The sequence below is a fragment of the Mustela nigripes genome, chromosome 13, assembly GCF_022355385.1.
Source record: "Mustela nigripes isolate SB6536 chromosome 13, MUSNIG.SB6536, whole genome shotgun sequence".
In the NCBI taxonomy this organism is placed as follows: domain Eukaryota; kingdom Metazoa; phylum Chordata; class Mammalia; order Carnivora; family Mustelidae; genus Mustela; species Mustela nigripes.
In genome coordinates, this window is record NC_081569.1 from 105,838,845 (window position 1) to 105,866,808 (window position 27,964).

General features: G+C 34.6%; 1 protein-coding gene and 1 long non-coding RNA gene across 5 annotated transcripts in view; one reads left to right on the forward strand and one right to left on the reverse strand.

Annotated features, from left to right (window-relative positions):
• The window catches only part of LRRC9 (leucine rich repeat containing 9), a 109,396-nt gene that overhangs the window by 80,668 nt on the left and 764 nt on the right, over window positions 1-27,964 (forward strand). The window contains exons 26-32 of the mRNA XM_059373323.1: window positions 641-780; window positions 3,895-4,031; window positions 8,777-8,994; window positions 13,597-13,665; window positions 21,636-21,776; window positions 24,133-24,277; window positions 27,744-27,912. Coding sequence (XP_059229306.1) covers window positions 641-780; window positions 3,895-4,031; window positions 8,777-8,994; window positions 13,597-13,665; window positions 21,636-21,776; window positions 24,133-24,277; window positions 27,744-27,912 — 1,019 coding nt within the window. The remainder of the gene's footprint in view (window positions 1-640; window positions 781-3,894; window positions 4,032-8,776; window positions 8,995-13,596; window positions 13,666-21,635; window positions 21,777-24,132; window positions 24,278-27,743; window positions 27,913-27,964) is intronic.
• Window positions 1-27,964, reverse strand: part of LOC132000002 (uncharacterized) — a 131,259-nt gene that overhangs the window by 77,104 nt on the left and 26,191 nt on the right. For all 4 annotated transcript variants that reach the window (XR_009399151.1, XR_009399150.1, XR_009399149.1 and 1 more), the window contains one exon: window positions 23,894-23,953. This is a non-coding gene — a long non-coding RNA (uncharacterized LOC132000002). The remainder of the gene's footprint in view (window positions 1-23,893; window positions 23,954-27,964) is intronic.

A 27,964-nucleotide genomic window follows, 5' to 3' on the forward strand; every position in this document is an offset into this window, starting at 1 on the left:
TTACCAAGCAAGAAACAGTATTACTTTCCAAAATTATTTTTTGGATTGCTCAGTTTTATATTTTTTTTACCAAGCAAGAAACAGTATTACTTTCCAAAATTATTTTTTGGATTGCTCAGTATTGTAAGCAGTAACTCTTACTTTGCAGTTAGGTGGTGGGATGGAAGGTGTGCCTCTATAGTGAGGTGGGTATGGAATGAAATTGGAGGATACTGAGGTTCTCAGCCTTTTGCCTCCTGTCCCTCCTGTCCTCTTTGGCTGAGCTATCTTCAAAGGCCTTTTAAACATAGGCAAATGGTGATCTCTCCAACTAAACAGTTATTTCATTCATATCAGGCTTGAAGAAGTTAGGAAAATAGATTGAGACTGTTGAGCAGCTTTCTAGGGTCTCCATTATTTTGTTTGAAATCTTGTTATTTCCCAGCAAGTCAGATTATAAAAAACACATTCAAAGCCTAAGACCAAACCTTTTGGGATATAGAAATTTATGTCATTTTAACATTGATATATTCTTAAAGTATGAAGTTTTGTTTATACCATCTTAACAGTTTTTAGGATGTTGATAATCTCAAACCAAAAATATATATATACAGCAGTTTTCATATTTAAATATCTGATGAATAAGGTGTTCTTTCTACAGGTCTTATGCCTCAATTATAATCATATTGAATCCATCGTGCCCAGAGTAAAACCTCAGACTCATTTGACCAACAGACAGCTACTCTACCAGAAAGTGCCTTCAAGTGGCTACGGACAACAAGGAACTTCAAAAATAAACAGGTTACTATTTTTTTTTTCACAATTACAAAAAAATTTGATTGGGAGTTTAAAAAGCAGTTAGTTGCATTAGCGATAGTGGTAGTATACATTTCTCTTTCATACGTATTTAATAGCTACATGCCAAAAATAAATGTCACAAATGAAAAGATACTCAAAATAGTCCTTTGTCATTGCTTTTCTCCTGCTTCCTCCATTTCATATGTATGTTGTAAAGAAAATGAGATCTTGTATGTTTAATTTTTTTAATTAAGATGCAATTCACATATAGTAATCTCACCCTGTATGTGTATGATTCAGTGATTATTTTAGGATACACACAAAGTTATCCTATCCTAAAGTGTTTTCATCACCTCACTAAAGAACTCCTTACCCAGTAGCATGGACTTAGGTTTCTTTTAACATTTATTTTGTTTGTGTTCCTAAATTATTTATCTAGTTATTTAATGCCCCAGCACCAATGGAAAAGATACTTTATAAAGAAAATGAGGACATACCTCCCACCTTCCAACACATTTTTGGTGGAACACAAAGAGATATACATTATCTCCAACACATGATACTTTTATTCCAGTTATCCCAGGGAAGAGTTGTGTTTTCATCCACCTTTCCCAAAGTATAACTTATGTATAATAAAATTCGCCAATTTAAGTGTACAGTTTAATGAATTCTGACAAATGTATTCAGTCATATAACCATTACTACAATCAAGGTACAGACCATTCCCATCCCAAAAACCTACCTTACATCTAATGTAGTCCCCTCCCCCACACCCTGACCCCTAGAAACAACCACTGAGTTGGTTTCGATCACTGTCATTTTGTCCTGTTCTAGAATTTCTTATGATTGCAATCATATAGTAAGGAGTCTTTTGTGTCTGGCTTCTTTCATTCAGCATAATTTTTTTGAGATTCATCTATGTTGTTGCAAGTGTCAGTAATTCATTTCATTTTACTGCTGAGTAGTATACCACTATAGATTATGTGACAAATTATTTATCTACTTATTGTTGATGAGCATTTGGGTTGTTTCTAGTTTGAGGCTAGTTTGATTAAAGCTACTCTATTTCATTTATACATATCCTTTACATTGGGACTATTAATATTTTGCAACCGCTTTACTGAAGTATAGTTTACACACCATATTTACTCATTTTAGGTATATAATTTTCCCCAAATTTATAGCTGTACAACTATTACCACAATACACTTTTAGAACATTTTTGCCACACATCAAAAAGATCTGTCATGTCCATCTGTGGTCAGTTCCCTTTTCCAGCTCTAGTTCCCAAGAAACCACTAATACACTTTCCACAGAGTTGTGTTTTCTATACATTTCCTATGAAGAGAATCACATAGTATGTGGTCTTTTGTATCTGACTTCTTACATTTGGCATAATGTTTCTGAGGTTCATCTATGTTACAGCATCTTTTAGTGATTCATTCCTTTCTATTGCTGAATATGTTAGGTACTCTGTTGGATGGATATGCCACATTCACATTTATCCCTTCACCAGCTGATGGACATTTGGATTGCTTCCACATTGGGGCTAGAATTGAAAATGCTTCTATAAACATTTGTGTAGACGTATTTGCAAGCACTTGTGTTTTCATTTCTGTTGGGTAGAAACCTAGGAGTGAAATTCTGGGTCATATGGTATTTTCATGTTTAACTTTTTAAGAAACTACCAAACTGTTTTTCAAAGTGGTTGTACCATTCTACATTATTAGTAAGAGTTTATGAGATTCTAATTTCTCCCCATCCTCATCAATACTTACTGTTTATATTTTTTATTACAACCATTCTAGTGGATTTGAAGTGGTATCTCATGATTTATAAGCATTTTCTCTCAATAGCTTATCTTTTCATTTTCTTAAATGCTGTCATTTAAAAGGAATTTTAATTTTTATTAAGTTTAATTTATCAACTTTTTCTCTTACAGATTGTGACTTTGGTGTTCTACCTAACAACTCTTTGCCTAACCTAACGTCACAAAGATTTTCTCATGTTTTATTCAAAAAGTTTTATGTTTTTTCTCTTACATTTAGGCTTAAGATCCATTCTGAGTTAATTTCTGTGTATATTATGAGGGAAAATGTCAGCTCTAAATTAATCTTTTTTGCATGTGGATATCTATTTGTCCCAGCATCCTATCTTTTCCCTTGCTGAATTGCCTTGGTAACTTCACTGAAAATCAATTGATCACAAATGTAAAAGTTTATTCCTGGACTCTTAATTATATTATATTGATCTGTCTACCCTTTTGCCAGTACCAGATTAGTTTGATTACTGCCACTTAAAAGTTTTTAAATCAGAGATTATAAACCCTCCCAACTTTTTTTCTTTTTAATGATTATTTTGAATATTCTAAGTTCTTTACATTTCCTTTATAAATAAGGAAATTTTGGGGTGTGGGGGGAATCCTGCTGGGCTTTTGATGGAGACTGCATTGAATCAATTGATCAATTTGGGGAGAGTTGTTATTTTATTAATACTGAATCCTCTATTCCATTAACTTACATAATTGTTTCTCCACTTACATAATCATTATTTTATCTCAGCAGTGTTTTATAGTTTTCTGTGTATATATTTTACACTATTTTTGTTAATTTTTCTCAAGCATTTTGTTCTTTTTTATACTATTGAGTAGATTTCTTACTTTCATTCTCAGTTTATTGATGGTGTGGAGACATTCAGCTAATTTTTATATATTAATCTTGCTGAACTCATTTTTAGTGAAGTAAGTTTTTTGGTGAATTCCTTAGGATTTTTTAAAATACAAAATAATGTCATCTGAAAATAAAGATCATTTTACTCATTCTTTTCCAATCTGGATGCTCTTTTTTTCTTTTTCTAGAATGATTGTGCTGGCACTTGCCTTTCATTTCAAACAGCTCTTTCTGTACTTTGTTCTTTACCACATAAAAATGTTTTTAAAGACTAAAAAGTGATTATTATATATAAAGTACAAAAAAGATAACATTATAGTTAAATCCTGGTTTGCTAGTAAATTATTTTTTTTAAACTTCAACTTGTAGTAAGTAAATAATCAGAATTTTTATGATACAGCTCATTTGAAATTAAATTTATGGGCTTGAACTTATGTGTATGTTTCAGAGATACAATGAGCAGTGAAAATTTGCCTCCAATAATGCACAGTTTAGAAGTGCTTCATTTGGGCTACAATGGAATTTGTAATTTAATTCAGCTACAGCTTAACAGACTAAGAAATTTAAAATTCCTCTTTCTACAGGGTGAGTAGCAACACTGTCAATGTGTAAGTCTTTATTATTATTTTTTTGATAATTTTTTATTAATTATTTTTTTAAACATATAATGTATTATTTGCCCCAGCAGTACACGTCTGTGAATCATCAGGCTTACACATTTCACAGCACTCACCATATCACAAACCCTCCCCAATGTCCATAACTCAACCACCCTCTCCATGCCCCTTCCCCAAGCAATCCTCAGTTTGTTTTGTGAGAGTAAGTGTTTCTTATGGTTTGTCTCCCTCCTGATGCCATCTTGTTTCATTTTTTCCTTCCCTATCCACCAAACCCCCCGCCCTGCCTCTCAAATTCCTCATATCAGAGAGATCATATGATAATTGTCTTTCTCTGATTGTCTTTATTATTAAAAGTTGATTTATAATACTATTTTAATAAGCAAGTATCAGCATTAACATTTATTTAAAACAGAAAATATTTTAGTAATAACAAATGGGTTATTTACATAAATAACGTAAATTATTGGGTTATTTACATAAATAATATAAATGCAATATTCTAGGGCTACAGAATATTTTATTTCTAGCCCTAGAAAATGCAGTGGTCTGGGGTTATATATGGTATTATATCATAATTTACTTTACATTATGTTAATTTAAAAAGCCTATAGAAGATAGCAAGTCAGTAATTCACAAGTACTTATGAAACCCAGAATTGGGCTAAGTACTAAGAAATACACAGAAACCCTATATTTTTGTAATTACATATAGTTGAGGTCCTTGTTCTAAAGTAGTTTAAGATCTACTGTGAAGATAATATTGAAAGAAAGACAAATTAGTTCTGAGTAACTATTTGTTACTAACTTAAGTGCAATAGAAGTTTAGAGAAAAGAGAAATTGAAACACTAAAGGACTTTTTGAATGATTGATAAAATTTAGATTGAGGGTGAGCATGAACCCAAGAGTTCTGCAAGTAGTGGGGAAAGAGTCACAAGAGTATGACTATGGTGTCTATTGGCCAACATTTTAAAAGGGACCAACCTGATAAAAATAGAGTGTGCACATCTCTGAGAGAGTTACAGAGCCTCTACACATGATCAGTTGGATGTAGAATGCTCATTTTGCAATTGAAAATGGGTAGGAATTGTAAATCTTTAGAAAAGTGGAAGGGGAAAAAACAATTTGGAACATTAGTCTAACAATAATTATTTAATGACATAGAAGAAAGGTGGGAAGACCCATCATTGAGACATATAGGGAGATATTTGTATAGTTTATCTGAGTATGATAACTTTTTTCTGAAAGACGGGCTTTTCTAGATCATATTTTTTAAAAATTTAATGCATCTTTTTGCCTATCAAATGTGCTGTGAGTTGCCTCAAAAACACAAGAGATTAAGCCTTAAAAGAACAAGAAATTAAGCACAACAATTGCAGATCTTTTAAAAGATATGTGACATACCAAAAAAAAGCAGACAAGCTAGCCCTGGACAGTCTATTTAAATATAATAACAAAAAAGGGGTGTGTTCTCTTGCCGTGGCTAGCGTGGCAAATCAGAATGGAGCTGTCTCACGCAGGGAATGAGGCAGTTGACTCTGACGATTATAACTATCATTTACTGAGTCATTTGGCAAGTATTTGTCTACAAGGATGATCTCATTCAACCTTCACAGCAACTCAACATGCTAAATAATTTTATACGCATTTTACAAAAAATGAAATTAAATCTCAGTAGCTTTAAATAATTTGCCTAAGTTTGCACCAGTGAATGGTATAGTGCAGAGTCAAACACAGCTCTGTGTGACTTCAAAGCACATGCATTTTTTATACAACAAATGACAGAAAGGGTCTGGGCTAGAGTGGTGTAAGTGGGAAGGGTGAGTAAAAGGTGACTCCAAACTGCATTTAATTTTTTCCTCAAGGATTTTATTTACTTATTTGACAGTGGGAGAGAGAACGCACACACAAGCAGGGGTAGGGGGACAGCAGAGGGAGAGGGAGAAGCAGACTCCCCACTGAGTAGGGAGCCCAGTGTGGGGCTGGATCCCAGTACCCCGGGATCATGACCTAGCCAAGAAAGATGCTTAACCAATGGAGCCACCCAAATGATGGGAAGAATGAGACCTTTAAAAAAATGTTCGATTTTTTTCAAGTAAACTGGATTCAACGAAAAGAAGACCACCTACGGTAACTGAAGTGGATCAGATTTGGAAATGTGGGAAGAGAAAAACTCAAAGTGAAAACAATGTAGAGGGAAGTGGTTGGATAGGCAGTAAAGAGAGCAGACAGAGGTTGCACACTCAAGGCGCTTGTCCCTAAAAAAGAAGGTAAGAAGTCAGAACGTGGCTAGGTTATGAACATATTTGGAGGTTTATAAGTGAGTTAGGTTAAAGACTAAACAGGAAGAAACAATTCTGAGATCTAAAGGGGCAAGAAGGAAAAAGCTGTAGGAAAGAAGACAAATGTAAGCAGTGATGAGGCCATGCCAGGGTCCAGGAGAGAGAGCTTATGAACCTACATTTCATCTACTGTGTTATATTAGCAAGAAGATGGGGAAAAGTGGGGGCTTTGGGGAATGGCAGAGTGAGGCTGTAGGGACAAGTTAGAATCTTAGGGATTAGGGGTCAAATTTATCTAGAATTTAACTCTTTAGTTAAGTAAGTAAGAGTTTTTCAAACAATGGTAAACACTTGTAGTTAAAGAAATGTAGGGGGTGGCTGGTTGGCTCAGTCAGTTAAGCATCTGCCTTGGGCCTAGGTCATGATCCCAGGGTCCTGGGATCAAGTCCCATATGGGGCTCCCTGCCCAGTGAGGAGCCTGCTTCTCCCTCTCCTGCTCCCCATGCTAGACTGCTCTCTCTCTCTGCCAAATAAACAAAATCTGAAAGGAAGGAAGGAAGGAAGAGGGGAAGGAAGAAAAAAAAGATGTAAGAGTTCCGAAATCACATTCAACATAGTTGTTTTGGAGTTTTCTTTCTTAAATATAATAAGTAATATAAATTTATAATAAATAAATTATAAGTTTAATGAACATTTTTAAATGAGTAGCAGCCGAAAATATGGTATGGCAGACAATATTCAGCACTTGAAATTATTATGTATGATTTTTATACGACTGGCTTTAACATATTAAAACTGATAGTTTAAGCTCATAATTTCATGAAAGTAATATATTAACATAACTGAGACACTTTTCTCAGTCTGACTTGAAAAAACTCTTTTCATTTATAAGCACTGCACTGGTAAAGTTTGAAAGTCTGTGATTTATTTCTGTGAACAACTTTATTGAAGGTTGTGATGTTTAAACTTCTCCATAAGAACAGAACAAAATAAGTTAAATTTACTACAGTTTACCAATTCTGAGATATCTGCTGCTTATTTTTTTAAACATACCTGAAATCTGGCTATGATAGCATGTCATAGTTTACCTAACCAATTGTTTTTCTTTCTTAGTATACATAGAATACTGACATAGCTTAACAATTGTTGTAGTCTTAAATTCGATGAAATATGTTACATTTCAAGGAGACGAATTTCAAGATCACAGGATCACACATTCCGTCATATATTAGTTTGCTAGGGCTGCCATAATAAAGTACCACCAGTTGGATGGCTCAAACAACATATGTATTTCCTCATAGTTCTAGAGACTAGAAGGCCAAGATCAAGATGTCAGCAGGGTTGGTTCTGAGGCCCTCTCTTTTTGGTTTATTAGATGGCCTCTGTGTCTTCAGATGATCTTCCCTCTACATGTTACCTGTGTCCTAATATCTTCTTATAAGGACACCAGTCATATTGGATTAGAGCTCACCCCCAAAGACCTCAGTTAACCATAGTTACCTCTTTAAAGACCCTGTCCCCAAATACAGCCACATTCTGAGGTACTAGGGGTTAAGACTTCAACATATGAATTGGGGGAGGGGAGCAATCACAATTCAGCCCATAACAAACAAGAAGGATGAATAGTCAATGAAATACAGTATGGTATAGTAGAAGCAACACTAAGCTTAAAATGTAAAGGTCTAGGTTAGGCCTGGTGTTGCCACTTTTACATCTTTGTGCAAGTAACTTAAATTAACTCAGTTTTCTGATTATTAAAAATGATAACATTTTCCCTGTCCTATCTTGAGACTCTAGTAGAAAACACATATAAAAGAATTTTGCCAACTCAAGGGTCCTCTTCTTATTATCATTATCATTAATACTTACAAAGCTATTGATTGCTACAGTAGAGAGAAATCATAGGATATAAAGGATTGAGATTTCAAAGAATGTAATGAATGCTTAATTCATTTTTAATTTTTTAATGTGATTGTACAAAAATATGTTGAGAAATAAATAATAGCACAATTAAGGTATATTCTTCCAACTTAAAACACAATTCATTTATATTAATAAATATTTAAAGGTACCTATTTAAATACCTATTAAAATAATCAATATACTTAAGTATATCTTCTGCAGCACTTTTATACATCTACTTTTGTCAGTATCAACAATTTCAGCCCTCCATTACTGAACTGATAGATTGGATCAATTACATACATTGTATACATTACATCTTGGTCTTTCAAACATAAAGGAGAAATTTCACCAAATATTATTTGATGATGAGGGTACTTTCCTATAAATACATTTTTATTTCTCCTTGAAAATATGTTCTTTTTAATATTTTACTATTTAAAAAATCATTTTATAAAAAATATTTCAGTAAGATAGGTATTCAGAAGGTTTGGGCTCACCTGACCTATCATGACTTATGTTTCTCCAGGGAATGAAATCAGTCAAATTGAAGGGCTTGACAATTTAGCAGTCCTTCAGGAATTGGTAGTGGACCATAACCGCATCAGAGCATTTAATGATAGTGCCTTTGCCAAACCAAGCTCTCTGTTGGCACTTCACCTGGAGGAAAATAGACTACGAGAGCTGAGCAAATTACAACCTTTGGTAAAACTAGAGAAACTCTTCCTAGGATATAATAAAATCCAGGTAACATTATTTGTTTGTTATGAGATTTACAAGACTTAACTCCTCTGAACATAAAGGTTCCAAACACACCAATGAAAACTTTGCTAGCACGTTAACTTATTTATATGCCATATGAATACTCTGTGAAGCAGGAGCATATAAATAGTCTGTGATGCGAAGATGTCCACTGTGTTCTAGACTTTTTAAACCAACCAACCCACATGCATCCACCTGCTAAAAAAAAGTTAGCACTAAATGTTCTAAGCTCTTCTCAGCAGTCTTCTCTAAGAGATCTCTTGTTCTGGACTGCTCTCAGCCCAAGATATTTCTTTCTTTCTTTTTTTTTTTTTAATTTTTAAATTTTTTAAAATTTCTTTTCAGTGTACCAGAATTCATTGTTTATGCCCAAGATATTTCTGTATCTCATTCCCAGATTTCCTCTGGCTCTTTTTTTTTTTTAAGTTTTTTTTTTTTAATATTTTTTTTATTTATATGACAGAGATCACAAGCAGGCAGAGAGGTAGGCAGAGAGAGAGGAGGAAGCAGGCTCCCTGCTGAGCAGAGAGTCCGATGCAGGGCTCAATCCCAGGACCCTGAGACCATGACCTGAGCCGAAAGCAGAGGTTTAACCCATCTTGCCACCCAGGTGCCCCTCCTCTGGCTCTTTAAACTTGGCATTTGTACTTGGTCTGCCAGACATTTGAATCGGTTCTTTTTTTTTTTTTTTTTTAAGATTTTATTTATTTATTTGACAGAGAGTGAGAGATCACAAGCAGGCATAGAGGCAGGTAGAGAGAGAGAGGGAAGCAGGCTCCCTACCAAACAGAGAGCTCAATGCAGGGCTCAATCCCAGGACCCTGAGATCATGACCTGAGCTGAAGGCAGAGACTTAACCCACTGAGCTACCCGGGCCCCCTGAATCAGTTCTTGATAATGGACCTTGACTTGGCTTTAATATTCCAACTCTACCCACTCAGGGCTTCCCTTACTTTAGTTTTACTTGCTCGGAATTCACCCTATTTCCTTTAGGCACTGTCCCAACTGGGCCTGCCCAAACTCTCTCCTGACATAGTCTGCAGATAAGAGGATTGAAGGTATATATAACCTTACACAGCCCTAACACTTCTCTCAGTGTTTTGATGATGATCTGTTAGCCCTCCTCTTACCAATTTCACTACTCCTCACCACACCTCTAAGACAATCTCAAAGACAAAATGAAATGTGGACTTCCACCCAAGAGCAGGAACCAATTATATCTTGTCCACATTTGTATCAGAACCTAACTATGCAATCAGTATTGATTATATAGCTATGTAATCAAAATTGATTAAGCAATCAGTATTTGTGGCTCTACTTGCTAGAGTTCAGGAAGCCCCTTCTGGAGTGATATAAAAGCCTGTTCAAGGCTAGAAGGACATCATGAGGACTGTCCTACACAGCAACTAGGAAATAGACATACAGAGAAAAATAGCATACAACTAATTTATCAAGATTCAAACAACTTTCATCTGAGAAAAGCCTTCCAAACTGGCAATGATTCTTACAAAGCTTTATCCAGAGATCTAAACTGGGAAAATTGTAATCCTATGGAAAATCTTTCCAGTGATAGTAACGAAGCTGACACAAAAGATTGTCATATCAGATTGAACATGCATAGGAGATCTTACTCAGTATCAAGTTTTACTAGAATTTCAAGGATACACAGGGTCTGGGACATTCCTGTGGCTTCTCAGGTCCTTTCTTTCTACATACTCTCTAGCTTAGATTAAAATATAAGATCTCCAAGTCAGATTTTGTGTGATTGATCTCATAGAACAAGGAAGTGCTTCACTTAGGAAATGCCTCCCATTTTATACTTGAGCTTATGTGATATTTTATAGGGAGCCATGTCTGATAATTCTGTAGTTGTAGGTTTATTTACTAGAAGCACTCCTTAACCAGGGAGATCCTGCTAAAAGTAATTCATATATTAAGGACCTTTTTCCTAGTGAGTATCATTGGTCTATTTGACAGTACAGCTATTTGCCATCATAATTACAAAGAGATTAGACCAGGTAACTTGCTCTTCCCAATTGTCCTTGCCCAACCTCCCTACCCTTCTAATCCACTAAAGGAAGAGAAGGAATGACAGATTCACTGTTGTAACAACTTACTCCCCAGTAACTTAAGCAAGATAATGCCTAGTTGAGGTTATTTTTTATAAAAATTTAATACAGTTAATAGACAACCTATATGATAAATCCTGAGAAATTATAAATACATCATGGAATGAAGGGGTATTGATTATTTAATGATCACCCTCCATGGTTTATTTTTATCCTTGAAATAGTATTTTTCCTTGAATTTAGATTGACCATTATACCATCAAACTTATTCTAACAATATTATAGTACCTTAATATAACCATACATTTAATTGGAAAACATTAACTGAGAGGAGTAAGAAGTTGAATTGGAGATTCTGTTTAATTTTACTGAAAATAATATGTTCTTCAAAATTCTTAACTCTCTATTCAGATTTTCTTTTTGGAAGAGATTTTTTTCTCTTGATTCATACCAATTTGGGTAGGCTGACACCAGCATTACTTTCCACAAATGGGCAATCAGATTATAACACTTGGGTTGATAAAGACCTCTAGAACAGGAGGGGAAAGGCACAGAAAAATTAGGAAGATACTACTTCAAATGAAGATATATGCAGCCCTGCATTAACCTATTTTAAAATCTTTCATAAATGCATATCCTTGATAACAGATTCCAGTGTGAAGATTTTCACTTAGCCATCATGACCCATAATGTAGATTTGGGAAAACTGTTGCCTATAGTCCCGCCTTTGCAGATAGAATCCCAGAAACACAACTGAAAGGTGAGTTATTTAATTCAACTTTACAGTCCTATTTGATTCCTGTGTCTAAATGATTCCCCTATCTGGCATCAAACAACTGTGTCTACTTTCAAACAGCTTAGTAATCACCTGAGGCTGGAAAGAACTCCAGGAAATACTCCACTGCAATTTCTTGCCCTAAATGAAAGGCCCCAATCTAAGCCTAACTATTACCATGATTGCCATAAGTCTTATCCAGAAAATGGACTCGAAAGATAACAACTATTTGTGTGTTGGTTAATGTTTAGTGGCTTGCTCTGCAGAGAAAAAAAAGTCCTAGTAAATAGCATTTGCCAATTTCCATGGTATAATTTCTTCCACCATAGCCAATTTCAAGTTAAAACACCATCTCACAAAATTCCCGAAAATTTGCCATATTTAGCGGGTACAGAGTAAGTCCAACACTACATTGTGAAAAAAAAAAACCTTATATTAAAAATGGGATGTCATCAGCCCTCTTCCCCAATTATAAACATACTCATTTTTTGATGTCTCTTTATACCAGCATTATCCTCTACAAATTTAACACAGTTTCTCATATTAACATCTCCCATGAGAAACAAACATTTTAATTAGAAATACTTCACTAGTGTACACTGCCAAACTCTGTTTAATTTGAAGAAATAATTGAGAAAAGACTTTTCACACTTTTATACTTTCTAATCAGGCTTTGATTCCACAGACAGGAACCACCTGTGGGTCAAATGCATAAAGATAAGACAGATAATTGACTATCAGAGCTTTTCTAAAGTCCTCCATTATGACACCTCTAAGATCAAAATTGTAAAGATCAACCATTTTAATCAAATTCCACTTCCAAATGATCTCAAATATGTCTAAGTTTTTTTTATAGTTGCTAGCTGAACTGGCTATATCTACTTGTCATTCCAAATAAGAATAGGAGCATATCAATAACTTTATTTTATCACTATAAACTAGCAGCAAACTAAAGTTGGGCTTGTCACCTAAATTTTGTCAGAAATAGCATTTTTTAAAATAATTTTGCCAAAGTTAAAATGTATTTGCAAACTTTCATTCATGTTAAATAGGTAATAATAAATAACTACCCAGTAGTGAAGACAAATTATTCAACTAGAAAAATAGTTTTTCAACTATATATACTCCCAGAAAATGTATCAGGATGTAGTCCACTCAATATTACATATTCCTTTATGGTTAATGTTGTGTTTAAAATTATTTAGACTGGGAGTGCATGGGTGGCTCAGTCATTAAGCATCTGCCTTGGGCTCAGGTCGTGATCCCAGAGACCTAGGCCCACATTGGGCTCCCTGCTCAGCTGGAAGTCTGCTTCTCCCTCTCCCACTCCCCCTGCTTGTGTTCCCTCTCTCTCTCAAATAAATAAATAAAATAAAATTATTTATACTGGATTTATTATCTTTTTTCATACTTCTGGGTCAATCCTCTAGAGAATTAAACAAATAAAATCTTAGCCCTAGCCCATAACTTTTCAGAGAAGAATTTGGTCTTTTCCTGCAAGTGCTACTATATGGCCTGTTTTCCCTGTTAGAATACCATCTTTACCAATCATGCATTTGGAATTAATAGTACATAGATTTGTCCTTAATCAAAAATACAGAATTTGTCACTCAAGCTCACTTTGGAGAATTCAATCATGAGCTAGCTGTAATCCAGCACTTACATATGACTACTTCAAAACAGTGTATATTTAAAAATATTAGATCTACCCAAATAGTAATTTATTGATTAACTTTTGAATAGGATATGGCAGAACTGGAAAAACTTGATGGTATCTCTTCTCTCAAAGAGCTTACAGTTTATGGCAATCCAGTGAGTATGTTACTTTTATAATTAATCAGTTAATTTAGTTTATAGTTGTATATAATCTATTTTTATATGTGGGAATTTATCCATTTCCATATGTGTAGACAGTTATCCAAGCACAATTTATTGATTACTGTCCTCTTTCAACTGGTGAAAATATATAAGAGGATCTGTTTCAGCGTTCCACATTGTATTCATTGGACTATTGTCAATCCCTGTATCAATATCATACTGGTTAATTATTAAAGTTTTATATTAAGTTTTGGTGTCTGGTAGAGAAAGCACCTCTAATTTTCCTTCCATTCCTCCTCCTCTTTTCTCTCTTCACTGTCTCAGCTGTTCTTGGCCCTTTACAACTGCTGTGAGTTTTAGGAAATTGAAGTTATGTGACAGTCTTGCTGTCACATAAAATTCCACATTTTATTTGGAATTGCATGGAATATGTAAATTAATTTTGGGAGAAACCTGCTATTTTTCCTGTTGGAGGTTTTGGAGGATCAAATGAGCAGCACCTTGACTCACCTAACATCTGAACAAATTGACAGATAAAACAGTGGCAGATGGAGAGGGGAAAATATTTTACTTAGCTTCATGAGAAAGCCAAAGAGGCCTGCTAACGGATCCCAGAAATAGCAATCATGATCACCCAGTAACAGGAAATACTTAACTGAATTCTTTCCACAGAGGAGAGCTTCTGCAGGAGGAAGAAAGGGCATTCTGTAGCAATATGTTCCTTCCCAAGACAGGAGTTAAATATGCTCAGTTTAATCTTTACCAGTTTATCAGTGAAGTCACTCTGCTCCTAGTAGAGGAGTAGAGGGGCTGAGAGAGCCAGTAGTGCCACATCAGAGAGAGCGATTCAAACCAGGACATAACAATAAGCAGTCTCCCCTAATATATGTAGTATTGAGGTTTCCCCTTCATAAGCACGAATATCCATCGCTACATTTAATCTGTGTTCTCCAATAAAATTTCTAGATTTCTCTTAAAGGTTTTAATAATCTTTGGTTTGATTTATTCCATTGTCTTAATAGCTATTTTAAACAACATTTGTTTACATGTTTCTAATTGTTTGTTGCTGAAGTATAGGAATTCTGATTTTTGCATGTTACTCTTTCTCCAGGAACTTTGCTGAACTCTCTTTTTAGTTCTAATGGACTGTAAATTTTGTTGGATTTTCTCTGTAGGCCATCATATTATCTGCAATAATGACTCATTTCTTTCCAATCCTTGTGTTTTTTATTTCCTTTAATTCTCTTAGTGTGTTGACTAGGACCTTTACTAAAGTGTTGAATAGAAGCACTGATAGCAGGTAACAGACTTCAAAAAACACTTTGAAATTGTCACTATTAAATATGAGTTTGCTATAGGTTATGGGTAGATAACCTTCAACATTTTAAAATAGTTCCTTTCTAATTCAGTTTACTACCTGTTTTTATCATAAAGTGGATATCAGTCATAGGATTTTGACTAATTGGCAATATAGTTTTCTCTTTAACCTGCTTTAGCGTTAAACCATCATTAATCCTAAACTGAATACTATGTAGTCATATTTTATACTTTGCTCAATTCAATTTGCTAAGGTTTCATATAGTATATCTGTATTTATGGAATTAAGTAAAATTATCCTGTAATTATCTTCTTATGCTATTCTTTTAAGTTCATCAAGGCTGATGTTGCCTCATAAAATAAATTGGGAGCTTTCTCTTGAGAGTCTATGAATTAGCTTATATAGGAAAAAACTCGTGTGTTCCTTGAAGGATAATTAGATCATTTTTTAAAGATTTTTTTAAAAAATTTGTTTGAGAGAGAGAGAGCACACACAAGCAGAAGGGAGAGGTAGAGAGGGAGAAGCAGAAAAACCCACTGAGCAGAGAGCCCAATGCAGAGCCCAGCAGAGCCCTGGGATCATGACCTGAGTGGGAGGCAGATGCCACTGAGGCACTCAGGCACCTGGATAATTAAACCTTATCTCTAAAACAATCTGGGATCAATATTTCTTGAAAATAGATTTTAAACTACTTATTCAGATTATTTAAAGGCTATAAATCTAATCATGTTTTCTATTTCTCTAAAAGTCAATATTGAGAAGTTAAATTTTTCTATAAATTTGTCCTTTTTTATATAAGTTTTTATATAAATTTAAAATTTATATGTATGTATACTATTTGTACATAAATACATATGTATTTATATGTGTGTATTACTATCATAATACGCTCATGAATTTTTTTTAAATCTCCACTGTATTTGTGTTATTTTCATCTTTTTTTAAAAGATTTTATTTATTTATTTATTTGACAGAGAGAGAGAGAGATCACAAGTAGGCAGAGAGGCAGGCAGAGAGTTGGGGGGGAAGCAGGCTCCCTGCTGAGCAGAGAGCCCGATGCGGGGCTGGATCCCAGGACCCCGGGATCACGACCTGAGCTGAAGGCAGAGGTTTAACACACTGAGCCACCCAGACGCCCTTTTTCATCTTTTTTATACCTAAATTTGTTGATTTTTGCTTTTCCCTTTTATGTTTGATAAGTCTTGCTAAAGCTTTGTCTATTGTATTAATCTCTTCAAAGAACCATATTTTGTTTTTTATCAAGTGGTTAATTTATTTGGTTTCTTTTTCAATAATTCCCCCCTTTATTATTTCCTTCTTTTAGTTTCTTGGAATTTACTTTTTTGACCTTTTTAACATTATTTATTCAACTATTTTTAGCATCGTAACTGATTCTTTGGTTTAGCTTTTATTTATTTAAGCTTTTATTTAAATTCCAGTTCACGAACATATAGTATAATAGTAGTTTCGGGTGTACAATATAGTGATTCAACATTTCCATGCATCACCTGGTACTCACTGTAACAAGTGTACTCCTTCATCCCCATTGCCTATTTAACGAATTCTCCCACCCACTTCCCTTCTGGTAATAGCCATCAGTTTGTTCTCTATAGTTAAGAACCTGTTTCTTACTTTACTTCTCTCTCTCAGTTTTATAAATTCCTTATAAATTTTGGATACTTATCCTTTATCAGATATATCACTTGCAAATATCTTCTTCCATCCAGTAGATTATCTTTTAGTTTTGTTGATTGTTTCGTTTGGCTGTGCAGAAGCTATTCAATTTAATGGGGTCCCAATAGTTTATTTTTGCTTTTTTTTTCCTCATTTCAGGAAACCTATCTAGAAAGAAGTTGTTATGGCTGATGTCAAAGAAATTAATGCCCTGTATTCTCTCTAGGATCTTTATTGTTTCCCCTTTCTTGATTAGGTCTTTAATCCATTTTGAATTTATTTTTGTGTATTGTGTAAGAAAGTGGCTTTCATTCTACTGCATGTAGATATCCAGTTTTCTCAACAACATTTGTTGAAGAGACTATCTTTTTCCCATTGGGTATTCTCTCCCACTTTATTGAAGATTAATTGACCATATAATTTTGGATTCATTTGGGTTTTCTATTCTGTTCCACTGATCTATGTGTCTTTTTTTGTGCAAATACTACACTGTTTTGATGACTACAGCTTTGTAATATAACTTAAAGTCCAGAATTGTGATGCCTCCAGCTTTGCTATTTTTTTTTTTTTTTCAAGATTGGTTTGGCTATTCAGGGTCTTTTGTGGTTCCATACAAATTTTAGGATTGTTTGTTCTATCTCTGTGAAAAATGCTCTTGGTATTTTTATAGGGATTGTATTAAATGTATATATTGATTTGCGTACTACAGACATTTTAAGAGGCAAAGAAGGGTACTATGTAATAATAAAGGGAACAATCCAACAAGATATAATAACAATTGTAAATATTTATGCTCCCAACATAGGAAGACCCAAGTACATAAAACAACTAAAAACAAATATAAAGGAACTAACTGATAATAACAAAATAATAGTAGGGGAATTTAACACCCCACTTACATCAATGGACAGATCATCAAAGCAGAAAATCAATAAGGAAACAATGGTTTTGAATGACACACTGGACCAGATGGACTCCACAGATATATATACAGACCATTTCATCCTAAAGCAACAGAATACACTGTCTTCTCAAATGCACATGGAACATTCTCTAGAATAGATCACATACTGGGTCACAAATCAGGTCTCAACCAATACCAATAGATTGGGATCATTCCCTGCATATTTTTGGACCATACTGCTTTGAAACTAGAACTCAATCACAAGAGGAAATTTGGAAGGAACTCAAATACATAAGAGGTTAAAGGGCATCCTACCAAATAATGAATGGGTCAACCAGGAAATTAAGAAGGATTTGTAAAGGTCATGGAAACAAGTGAAAATGAAAACCCAACTGTTCAAAACCTTTGGAATGCAGCAAAGGTGGTCCTAAGAGTGAAGTACATAGCAATACAAGACTTTCTCAAGAAGTGACAAAAGTCTCAAATACGCAACCTGACCATATACCTAAAGTAGCTGGAGAAAGAATAGCAAATAAACTCTAAACCAAGCAGGAGATGAGAAATAATAAAGATTAGAGCAGAAATCAATAAAATAGAAACCCAAAGAACAGATAAATAGAACCAATAAATGAAACTAGAACCTGATTCTTTGAAAGAATTAATAAGATCGATAAACCCCTATCCAGACTTTCAAAAAGGGCAAGGACCCAAATTAATAAAATCATGAATGAAAGAGGAGAGATCACACCCAACACCAAAGAAATACAAACAATTATAAGAACACATTATGAGCAACTATATACCAACAAATTAGGTAATCTGGAAGATAATGGATGCATTCCTAGAGATGTATAAAACTGAAACAGGAAGAAATAGAAAACCTGAACAGACCCATAACCAACAAGGAAATTGAAGTAGTCATCAAAAATCTCCCAACAGGGACGCCTGGGTGGCTCAGTTGGTTAAGCGGCTGCCTTCGGCTCAGGTCATGATCCCAGCGTCCTGGGATCGAGTCCCACATCAGGCTCCTTGCTCGGCAGGGAGCCTGCTTCTCCCTCTGCCTCTGCCTGCCTCTCTGTCTGCCTGTGCTTGCTCGCTCTCTCTCCATCACTGACAAATAAATAAATAAATAATCTTAAAAAAAAAAAAAATCTCCCAACAAACAAGTCCAGGGCCAGATGGCTTCCCAGGGAAATTTACCAAAAATTTAAAGAATTAATACCTATTCTTCTGAAGCAGTTTAAAAAAAAAAGAAAGAAAGAAAGAAAAGAAATGGAAGGAAAACTTCCAAACTTGTTCTATGAAGCCAGCATTACTTTGATCCCCAAACCAGACAAAACCCACCAAAAAGGAGAATTACAGACCAATATCCATGATGAGGATGGATGCCCAAATTCTCACAAAGATACTACAAATGGGATCCATAGTACATTAAAAGAACTATTCACCACAACCAAGTGGGATTTATTCCTGTGCTGCAGGCGTGGTTCAACATTCACAAATCAATCAATGTGATACAGCACATTCATAAAAAAAAGGACAAGAACCATACGATCCTCTCCATTGATGTAGAAAAAGCATTTGACAAAATACAGCATCCTTTCTTGATTAAAACTCTTCACAGTGTAGGGGTAAAGTGAACATACCCCAAATCATAAAAACCACCTACAAAAAGCCCACGGCAAATATCATTCTTAATGGGGAAAAACTGAGAGCTTTTCCCTAAGGTTAGGAACACAACAGGCATGCCTACTCTCACCACTATTGTTTAACATAGTACTTAGAAGCCCTAGCTTCAGCAATCAGACAACAAAAAGAAATAAAAGGCTTTCGAATAAGCAAAGAAGTCAATCTCTCCCTCTTCACAGATGACATGATACTTTATGTGGAAAACCCAAAAGATTCCACATCAAAATTTACTAGACCTCACACAGGAATTCCGCAAAGTGGCAGGATATAAAATCAATGCACAGAAATCAGTTACATTTCTATACACTAACAATGAGATAGAAGAAAGAGCAATTAAGGAATTTATCCCATTTACTATTGTACTAAAAACCATAAGACACCTCGGAATAAACCTAACCAAAGAGGTAAAGGATCTGTACTCTAAAAACTACAGATCACTTATGAAAGAAATTGGGGAAAACTCCATGTTCATAGATTAGAAGAATAAACACTCTTAAAATGCCTATGCCACCTAGAGCGGTCTACACATTCAAAGCAATCCTTATCAAAATATCATCAACATTTTTCACAGAGCTGGAACAAAGAATCCTAAAATTTGGAACAGAAAAGACCCTGAATAGCCAGATGAATGTTGAAAAATAAAACCAAACCTGGTTTGGCGGACTTTAAGCTCTATTGCAAAGCTGTAATTATCAAGACAGTATGGTACTGGCACAAAAACAGACACATAGATCAGTGAGACACAATAGAGAACCCAGAAATGGACCCTCAATTCGATGGTCAACTAATCTTTGATAAAGCAGGAAAGAATATCCAATGGAAAAAGGACAGTCTCTTCAACAAATGGCTCTGGGAAAATAGGACAGCCACATGCTGAAGAATGAAACTGGACCAATTTCTTAAATCATACACAAAGATAAACTCAAAATGGATGAAAGACCTAAATGTGAGATAGGAATCCATCAAAATCCTAGAGGAGAACACAGGCAGCAACCTTTGTGATCTCAGCCACACCAAATCCTTGCTAGACATGTCCCCAAAGGCAAGGAAAAAAAAGCAAAAATGAACTATTGGGACTTCATCAAGATAAAAAGCTGCTGCTTTTTACCTACAGGATTGGAAAAGATACTTAAAAATGATGTATCAGATAAGGGACTAGTATCCAAAGGCTATAAAGAACTTGTCCAACTCAATACCCCCCTAAAAACAAAGAATCCAGTCAAAAAATGGGCAGAAAACATGAATAGACATTTCTTCAAAGACATACAAAATGGTCCACATCACTTGGCATCAGGGAAATACAAATCAAAACCACGATATCACCTCACACCAGTCAGAATGGCTAAAATTAATAAGACAGAAAGCAACAAACGTTGGTGAGGATGTGGAGAAGGGGGAACTCTTTTACACTGTTGGTGGGAATGCAAGCTGGTACAGTCACTCTGGAAAATAATATGGAGGTTTCTCAAGACGTTAAAAATAGAGCTTCCCTGACCTGGCAATTGTACTACTGGATATTTACCCCAAAGATACAATGTTGTGATCTGAAGGGGCACCTGCACCTCAGTGTTTATACCAGCAATGTCCACAATAGCCAAAGGGTGGAAAGAGATGAGATGTTCTGATGGATGGATAAAGATGAATGGATAAAGAAGAGGCAATGTGTGTGTTTGTGTGTGTTTGTGTATGTATGTGTGTGTATGTATATATTCTGTGTATATATGTACACAATGGAATATTACTCATCCATCAGCAAGGATACAAATCTTACCATTTTCATCAACATGGATGGAACTGGAGGGTATTTCGGTAAGTGAGATAAGTCTATCAGAGAGAATCAATTATCTTATGGTTTCACTCATATGAGAAATATAAGACACAGTGCAGAGGACCAGAGGGGAAGGGAGGGAAAACTGAATGGGAAGAAATCAGCAAGGGAGACAAACCATTAGAGACTCTTAACTATGGAAAAGAAACTGAGGGTTGCCGGAGGGGAGGAGGAAGGGGTTGGGGTAACTGGGTGATGGGTAGTAAGGAAGTCACGTGATATGATGAGCATTGGGTGTATATACATCTGATGAATTAATGAACTCTACCTCTGTAATTAATGATATACTATATATTGGCTAATTCAATTTAAATTAAAAATAATAAGAAGAAACCAAAAACTAAATTTAAGAAGTTTGAATCTGCATTTAGTATAATAGGGAATTGAGAAAACTTTCAAAAAGGGAGCTCATATTTGTACTGTCTATTATAACGAATTAGCTATTATCTGTCATTTTTACTACCTGTGTTAAATTTCCTTCTCCATAAAAATGATTCTTTGAAATAAATGTTTTCTTAAAGTAATAAGTTGTTATGTGTAACTTTATTCAGATTTGCAGAAAAACATTACATCGCCACATGCTCATATTTCGGCTGCCTAACTTACAGATGTTGGATGGAATTCCAGTGAATTCAGATGATAGAGCTAAAGCTGAATTTCACTTCTCTGAATTCCAAGCAAAGAAAACTTCGGTAATACTTCTATTATTTATACTTTTCCTTTTAAAATACACAATTATTAGTAAATTAAAACCAACTTACCAGGTAAATCTGGGCTATGATGTTTTTCTAGACTATTTTAGTATCTATTCTAGTGATTACTATCAAAAGCACCTTGATCTGGTGAAGAGAGCACATCTACACACATAAATTCCAGGGAAGCTCCTTTTTTCCAATAATTTAATTCGACATTAAGAAAATTATTTAAAATCCGTGTGCCTCTTGCTGAATATCTGAGATAATGCTAGAGGGTAAGAATCTGTAACATTTCACTTCTATAAACCGAAACTAAATCTTTCAGTTTAGCAGCTAGGAAGGGAAGGAAGGAATTCTGACCTCACCTCTCCAGACTATGCAGTTCATCTAACAAGGGAGATGTGAGCTGCTTTCCTTATTGGCCAGAAAAAATTGCACTTCTTACCTACAAACTCTAAAAAGTTATCTGACCATGACATGAAAGAGATTAGAGACAGAAGCCGCAAAAGCTTATCATTAGGAAATTCTGTCCTTAACCACAAGGATTCTTCATGGCCATCCTCCACAAAGACTAAACACAGAAAAGCTAAGGTTTTTTGAACAAAGTAGTAGTAACCTTATTAGAGCCGTGTCTTTGCAAGGTTTGAGAAAGAAAAGGCTGGAGGCAGGGGAACCAGTTAAGAGGCTTTTAGAATAACCCAAGAGGGAGATTATGAAGACCTAAACTGGGGTAGGGCAGTAAGAAGGTAAGTGAACCTCTAATGTAAGTGAAAGCCAGTGAGCAAGGACATCAGTCAGTGAACAAAGATTACTTTTAAAATGCATACTGAAGAAAAAAGAGGTGAGACTACTACTATAGATGCTTTCACCTAACTCAGGGCATACCCAACACTCTCCATCCCTTCTGTAAAACAAATTGATTCCCAGAGCACACTGGACATTTGACACTATACATATTCAAATTTTAGTTGAGAATTAAGCTAAATTAGTATTTCACTAACAGGTTTGCTTCTTGGCTAGTCTTTTCTATTTTTCATACAGTAAATTTGGATTTTTTCCATTACTATACTATGATATGATAATGTGTCTTGAGTGAATCTAGACACATATTCTTGCCTTTTGAATCAGTGCCTTATATAAGAACTTAATTATTTTTCTAATTATTCTATTTGTAAGCATTTTATTAAAAATTATTTTTTAGCTCATCTGTACAGGGTTAATAAAGGGGATATTTTGAAGTCTATATTTTAGAGAAATCTATTTTAAGATTCAATAATAATGCTTATTTTCATGGCTAGGACAAAACTGAGCCATTATTTCCTTTAGCTGTACAGGAGACACAAAAACAGAAACCTTTTCAAGTTTATCAGTTCAGTCTAATTTATTTTTCTTTCAATTACTGCTGTTCTTTCTTTTTTAACAGCAAGTAAAGAGGAAATAAATGAACTCTAAAGTTGTCCTTTAAACCAGAACATTTTGGTGCTTTGGTTTCAGAAAAAAGTTAGTTGGACAACATTCTAGATTAGTAACGGGAAGAAATTCCTACAAAGGAATTAGTTAGGGAATTTGGGACTGACCAGATTTAGTAAAAGGCTTGATACTTTAGTGCCCATAACAAAGCTGCATTCTTGGTAACACTTACTGAAACAGAGAAATCGATCATTTTATACAAATGGCAAAAGCCTGTATCTCTAAATAAGTTGAATATATTCCAAATTCAGTATATTCATATTTTTAAAAGTATAAACAAGGTCAGTTTTAATGAAGACAGAGCAAGCATAAACTTCTAGGGAAACCAAGAGTCTCCAACCTAAAATACTTCCCTCCTGTTTGCTGACTCCTGAAATTCTTTTAAAAGCCTCTTAATCCTCAACTAACTTAAAATGTAAACACTGTTTAGAGAGTTAGCACATTCATTAAAAGTGATTATTATAAGATGCTTTCCTTAGTCCCCATTTATTTAGTTGTTTGTTTTTGAAAAACTAATTAACTGCAAGGCACTTGATGAGGTAATGTGAGGAATATAAAGATGCGGAAGGTATGACTCTAGAAACTCCCGCTCAGTAAAAAAGAAACAAAGGGGGGAAAGCTTAATTCTCATTTTCCGCACTTACCTTGTTAAGATCCTTTGGAAGGGAGAAGTGCCATCACGCTATTAATGAGTTCAATGCAGTCTGAAAAGATAAAACAAAAGGTTCTGAGGGAGGTTAAGCATTCAAAAGACTTCTACAGTTTAGATATAACTCCTCACTTAAAGAATTTTAGATTATCAAATGGAGCTTATGGTAAGAACTAAATCTGTTGATCTGAGTTTGGGAGGTGAGTTCTTAACTGTTTTTCTTTTATTATGTAGTGTATTCCTGTTACCAGTTCTCCAATGGATGGTGGGTCATTTGGCCAAGTGAAAGCTCCTCCCATAAAGATAACAAATGTAATTCTGCCTGGTGCATTTAACCATTACCTGGGATCCGACTTCACTTTAACTCCTGAAGTAGAAGGTATTTTGATAGAGTTTCAAAGTAAATGTAAAAGCAAACAAACAAAACACTTCATTTGAAACCAAAATCTCACTCTGACTTCTAATATGACTTAAAATTGTATTTTTAAATTTACATTTCCTATAATTGCATGTTTGTTCAATTTTTTTAGAGTTAAAAGTATTATTTTATTTAGATGTTACTTGTACATAATCTATAGTAAGAGATACAAACAGATAAAAGTTGTTTAACAGGAGGTGTGGTTTTTTAAAATACCACTTTAAATTTAATTTACAACAGCATTGGTAATATCGCAAGGTGACAGATACTCTGATTTATAAAACAAAAATTACTTGCTACTCTGGCTGATACATTCCCAGTAGTTTTTAATGGATTAAAATGTATCATGCGTTCCAGCTGCAAATTATTACAAAACTTTCACAACCTAGCCACTTGGTGGCTCAGAAAAGATTTTGGTATTCTAAAATCTACTGAAATAAAAATGTTTATTTTCTAAACATATACTATCACTAAAGAAAACATAAGTGTGCCAAATCTTATGGTTTGGGGTTAACAATGGAAAACTAAACCACATTATGTTTGTGTAGCTAATATGTGGTACCAAGTAACCTTCTCATCCCTCTGCCTAATCTATGATATGAGAAAAAAGCTTGTATGAAAGTAATCTAAAATGCACATGGAATGGGGGCTGAGGGTAATTTAAAATAACCTTAAAATATATAACCACTACTTTAAAATGTAAAATCCATAGATATGAAATATGTTTTTAAATGTTTTTCTCCATTCATTTTGGTAAATAATTTTTGAAAATGAAAACTAAAAATTCAAAATACTCACTTTTCCCTTTTCATGTAATAGCACAGTATAAAAAGTCTGGATTTAATTTTAGAATAAATCAAATTTCCTGAGAAAAATACTGCAAAAATAATCTAAATTGAATTTTAGTTCTTTTCCATTTGTTTAAAGGCCACGCAACACATTAGTGCAAAAGCGTTCATGTCAGAAGATCAAGTCAAAAATAACTTGTTGATTAAACTACAGGAAGACAACAAACAATTAATAGGCTTGTGAATATTTGTGAATAAAATGCCAGTAATTCTATTGTAGTAAGATATAAATAGAAGAAATCCTGATATGGATAGTAGCTTTCATCTTGAACCAGAAGGGACGTTAAAAAACAAGGAAGTGTTACCAAATAGAAGTTCTAGAATTATACAAGTAATCACTAGTCAAAAAGTAACAATAAAAACAAAATACTTTAATGGAGATAAAATCAGACTACAAATGGTAAAAGTCCCAAGAATAATGTTAACAAAGTAGGCCTTTCTGCAAAAAAGAAAAGGGGGAGAGGGACGCCTGGGTGGCTCAGTTGGTTAAGCAGCTGCCTTCGGCTCAGGTCATGATCCCAGCGTCCTGGGATCGAGTCCCACATCGGGCTCCTTGCTCCGCAAGGAGCCTGCTTCTCCCTCTGACTCTGCCTTCCACTCTGTCTGCCTGTGCTCGTTCTCACTCTCTCTCTCTTAAAAATAAATAAATAAAATCTTTAAAAAAAAAAAAAAAGAAAGAAAGAAAAGGGGGAGAAATCAAAGTCCATTAGTAACCATCACTTATATTCAATAAAATTATGGTGACTGTCTCCAAGAAATGGAAACTCAGAAGCATGTGCCCAAACAGCCAGTACAGTTGAAAAGTCTCAGGTAACCTGATAGGAAAAGCATGGTCTCAGGAAGGGGAGGCAGACATTAGGCTTTTCAAAGTTTAAAAACCTATGTGACTAAAAACCGGTGATGGGCTTTATCCAATGACAGTCCACAAGCCAAATCAGTGTCCACTAGGGGACACATGCACATGATTTGGGAGCACTGCTCAAGTTCTCAGGAGGACTCATTAACAAAAGTCCATGGTCCTGCTTAGACAACTACAATGAACCAGACAACTCTGTCTTGAGCTAAAGACACCTTCATCATGACTGGGAGTCACAAATAACTGCCATCCGTTTGAAATGCTATACGTAGGTAAGAATCCCTAGTAAGTGAAGTAGCTTAGTGTATTTGTGGAGTCATATCTGTAATCAAAGCCTGGGAACATTTATTGATTCTGAACAAGCAGTTACCCTTCATCCAAAAATTACAAGAGCAAAGCTGCCATCCTTGGTTTGTTCAAGTTTCATGTGGTCATTCTGACTTTAGAGTCTCTAGTATTCTGGGGTTTTGCTGAACCACTGATACACTGTAAGTAAACATTTGCTCATGTGAACTTTGTGATACTTGCACAATTATTTCCTGAATTATTTATTTTCAAAGCTTTTGTTTGACTTTATGTATTTCATAGCATATGAAACCAATTCATTACTATGTCCTGCTAAAAGTAGAATGTCAAAGGTTTAAAAATATCTGTGACAACAGATTCTTGGGTACAAAGAGAAGATCAGACTTTATCCTTGAAACCACAAATAAACCATGAAGCTAAAACTAGAGAAGAGTTTCAAGAGGTAGAGCTCTCTAGAGCAAGTACATTAAAAGGACAAGGTATGGAAAGGATTCCTTCTATTATACACATTTTAGTTCAGGCTTAGATTAAACCTAGTCCCATATTCCAGATCTTCGCTGGTTATCTTTTTGGTAAATCTGGGGATAGCTACTCCTCTGAGGGCTCACATCTTCCCTTCCTTATAACATCCCACTTTGCATGGGGCCACTGTTGGACAATAAAATTGAACATCACGGTAATTATAGAATGATCTAAGAACCTACTAAAAATAGTAGAGTGCTCTGTGTGATTATTTTTAAAGGAAACTCGGGTAAAAGAAACCCAAAATAACTTGATTTGTTAAGAGGTTATTTTTTAACTTATTTTTCATACTTCTACATATGTATGGCATTAAGATTTTAGTTACAGTGAGAATTTTTATGCTTTTATAGATATAAACTGTCAGTAAAACTGGACATCCCAAATTATTAGCCTCCTTAGCAGTACAATGTTATTTATCTTCAGGATGTCATCAATATCTTTCTTTTTTTTTTTTTTTTTGGTAGTTCAACCTTGGATTCATCTCCATCATGTCCTTCTCAGATATCTGTCTTCAGAATTTGTTGTGTGACTATTGTTTAGGGTTTTCTTGAAAAGTCCTATACTCTTGTCTCCTATTTTTTGGAATATGTTGCCACAATTTTTATTCTGAAAATTATGGTCATCTTACCTCTACATTTATTATAGCACACAGCTCTAGCTATTTATATTTTTAAAAAATTACCAAGAAACAATCAAGTAGATTCACTAACTCAGAGAAATTTAAGCAGTATTAAGTGCTAGAAATCCTATTCCAATTTTATATTTTTATTTAAAATGTTTTAATTCATGTTATGAAATATGTATAGCACACATTCAATTGAAGGGCAACAAGACTTATTACTTAATTCATTTTATTACTTAGTACTTCTCATTGTTTCACAATTCTTAATTTCAGACAAAAAAAACAAGAATGCAGGCATTCTGACAAATAATCCTCGGAGCATCCATGCAGAAATAGCTTTTCGGCAACTCAGAGGAATCAATCTCTCTCCGTCTCTTTTATCACATCAGAGTATGGCGCATCCAACTGCACAAATGTACCAGAGCAACCCAGATGAGGGAAGGTAAAACTATTGTTTTAATATAATTTCTCATCATTAAAAAAATCCCCAAATT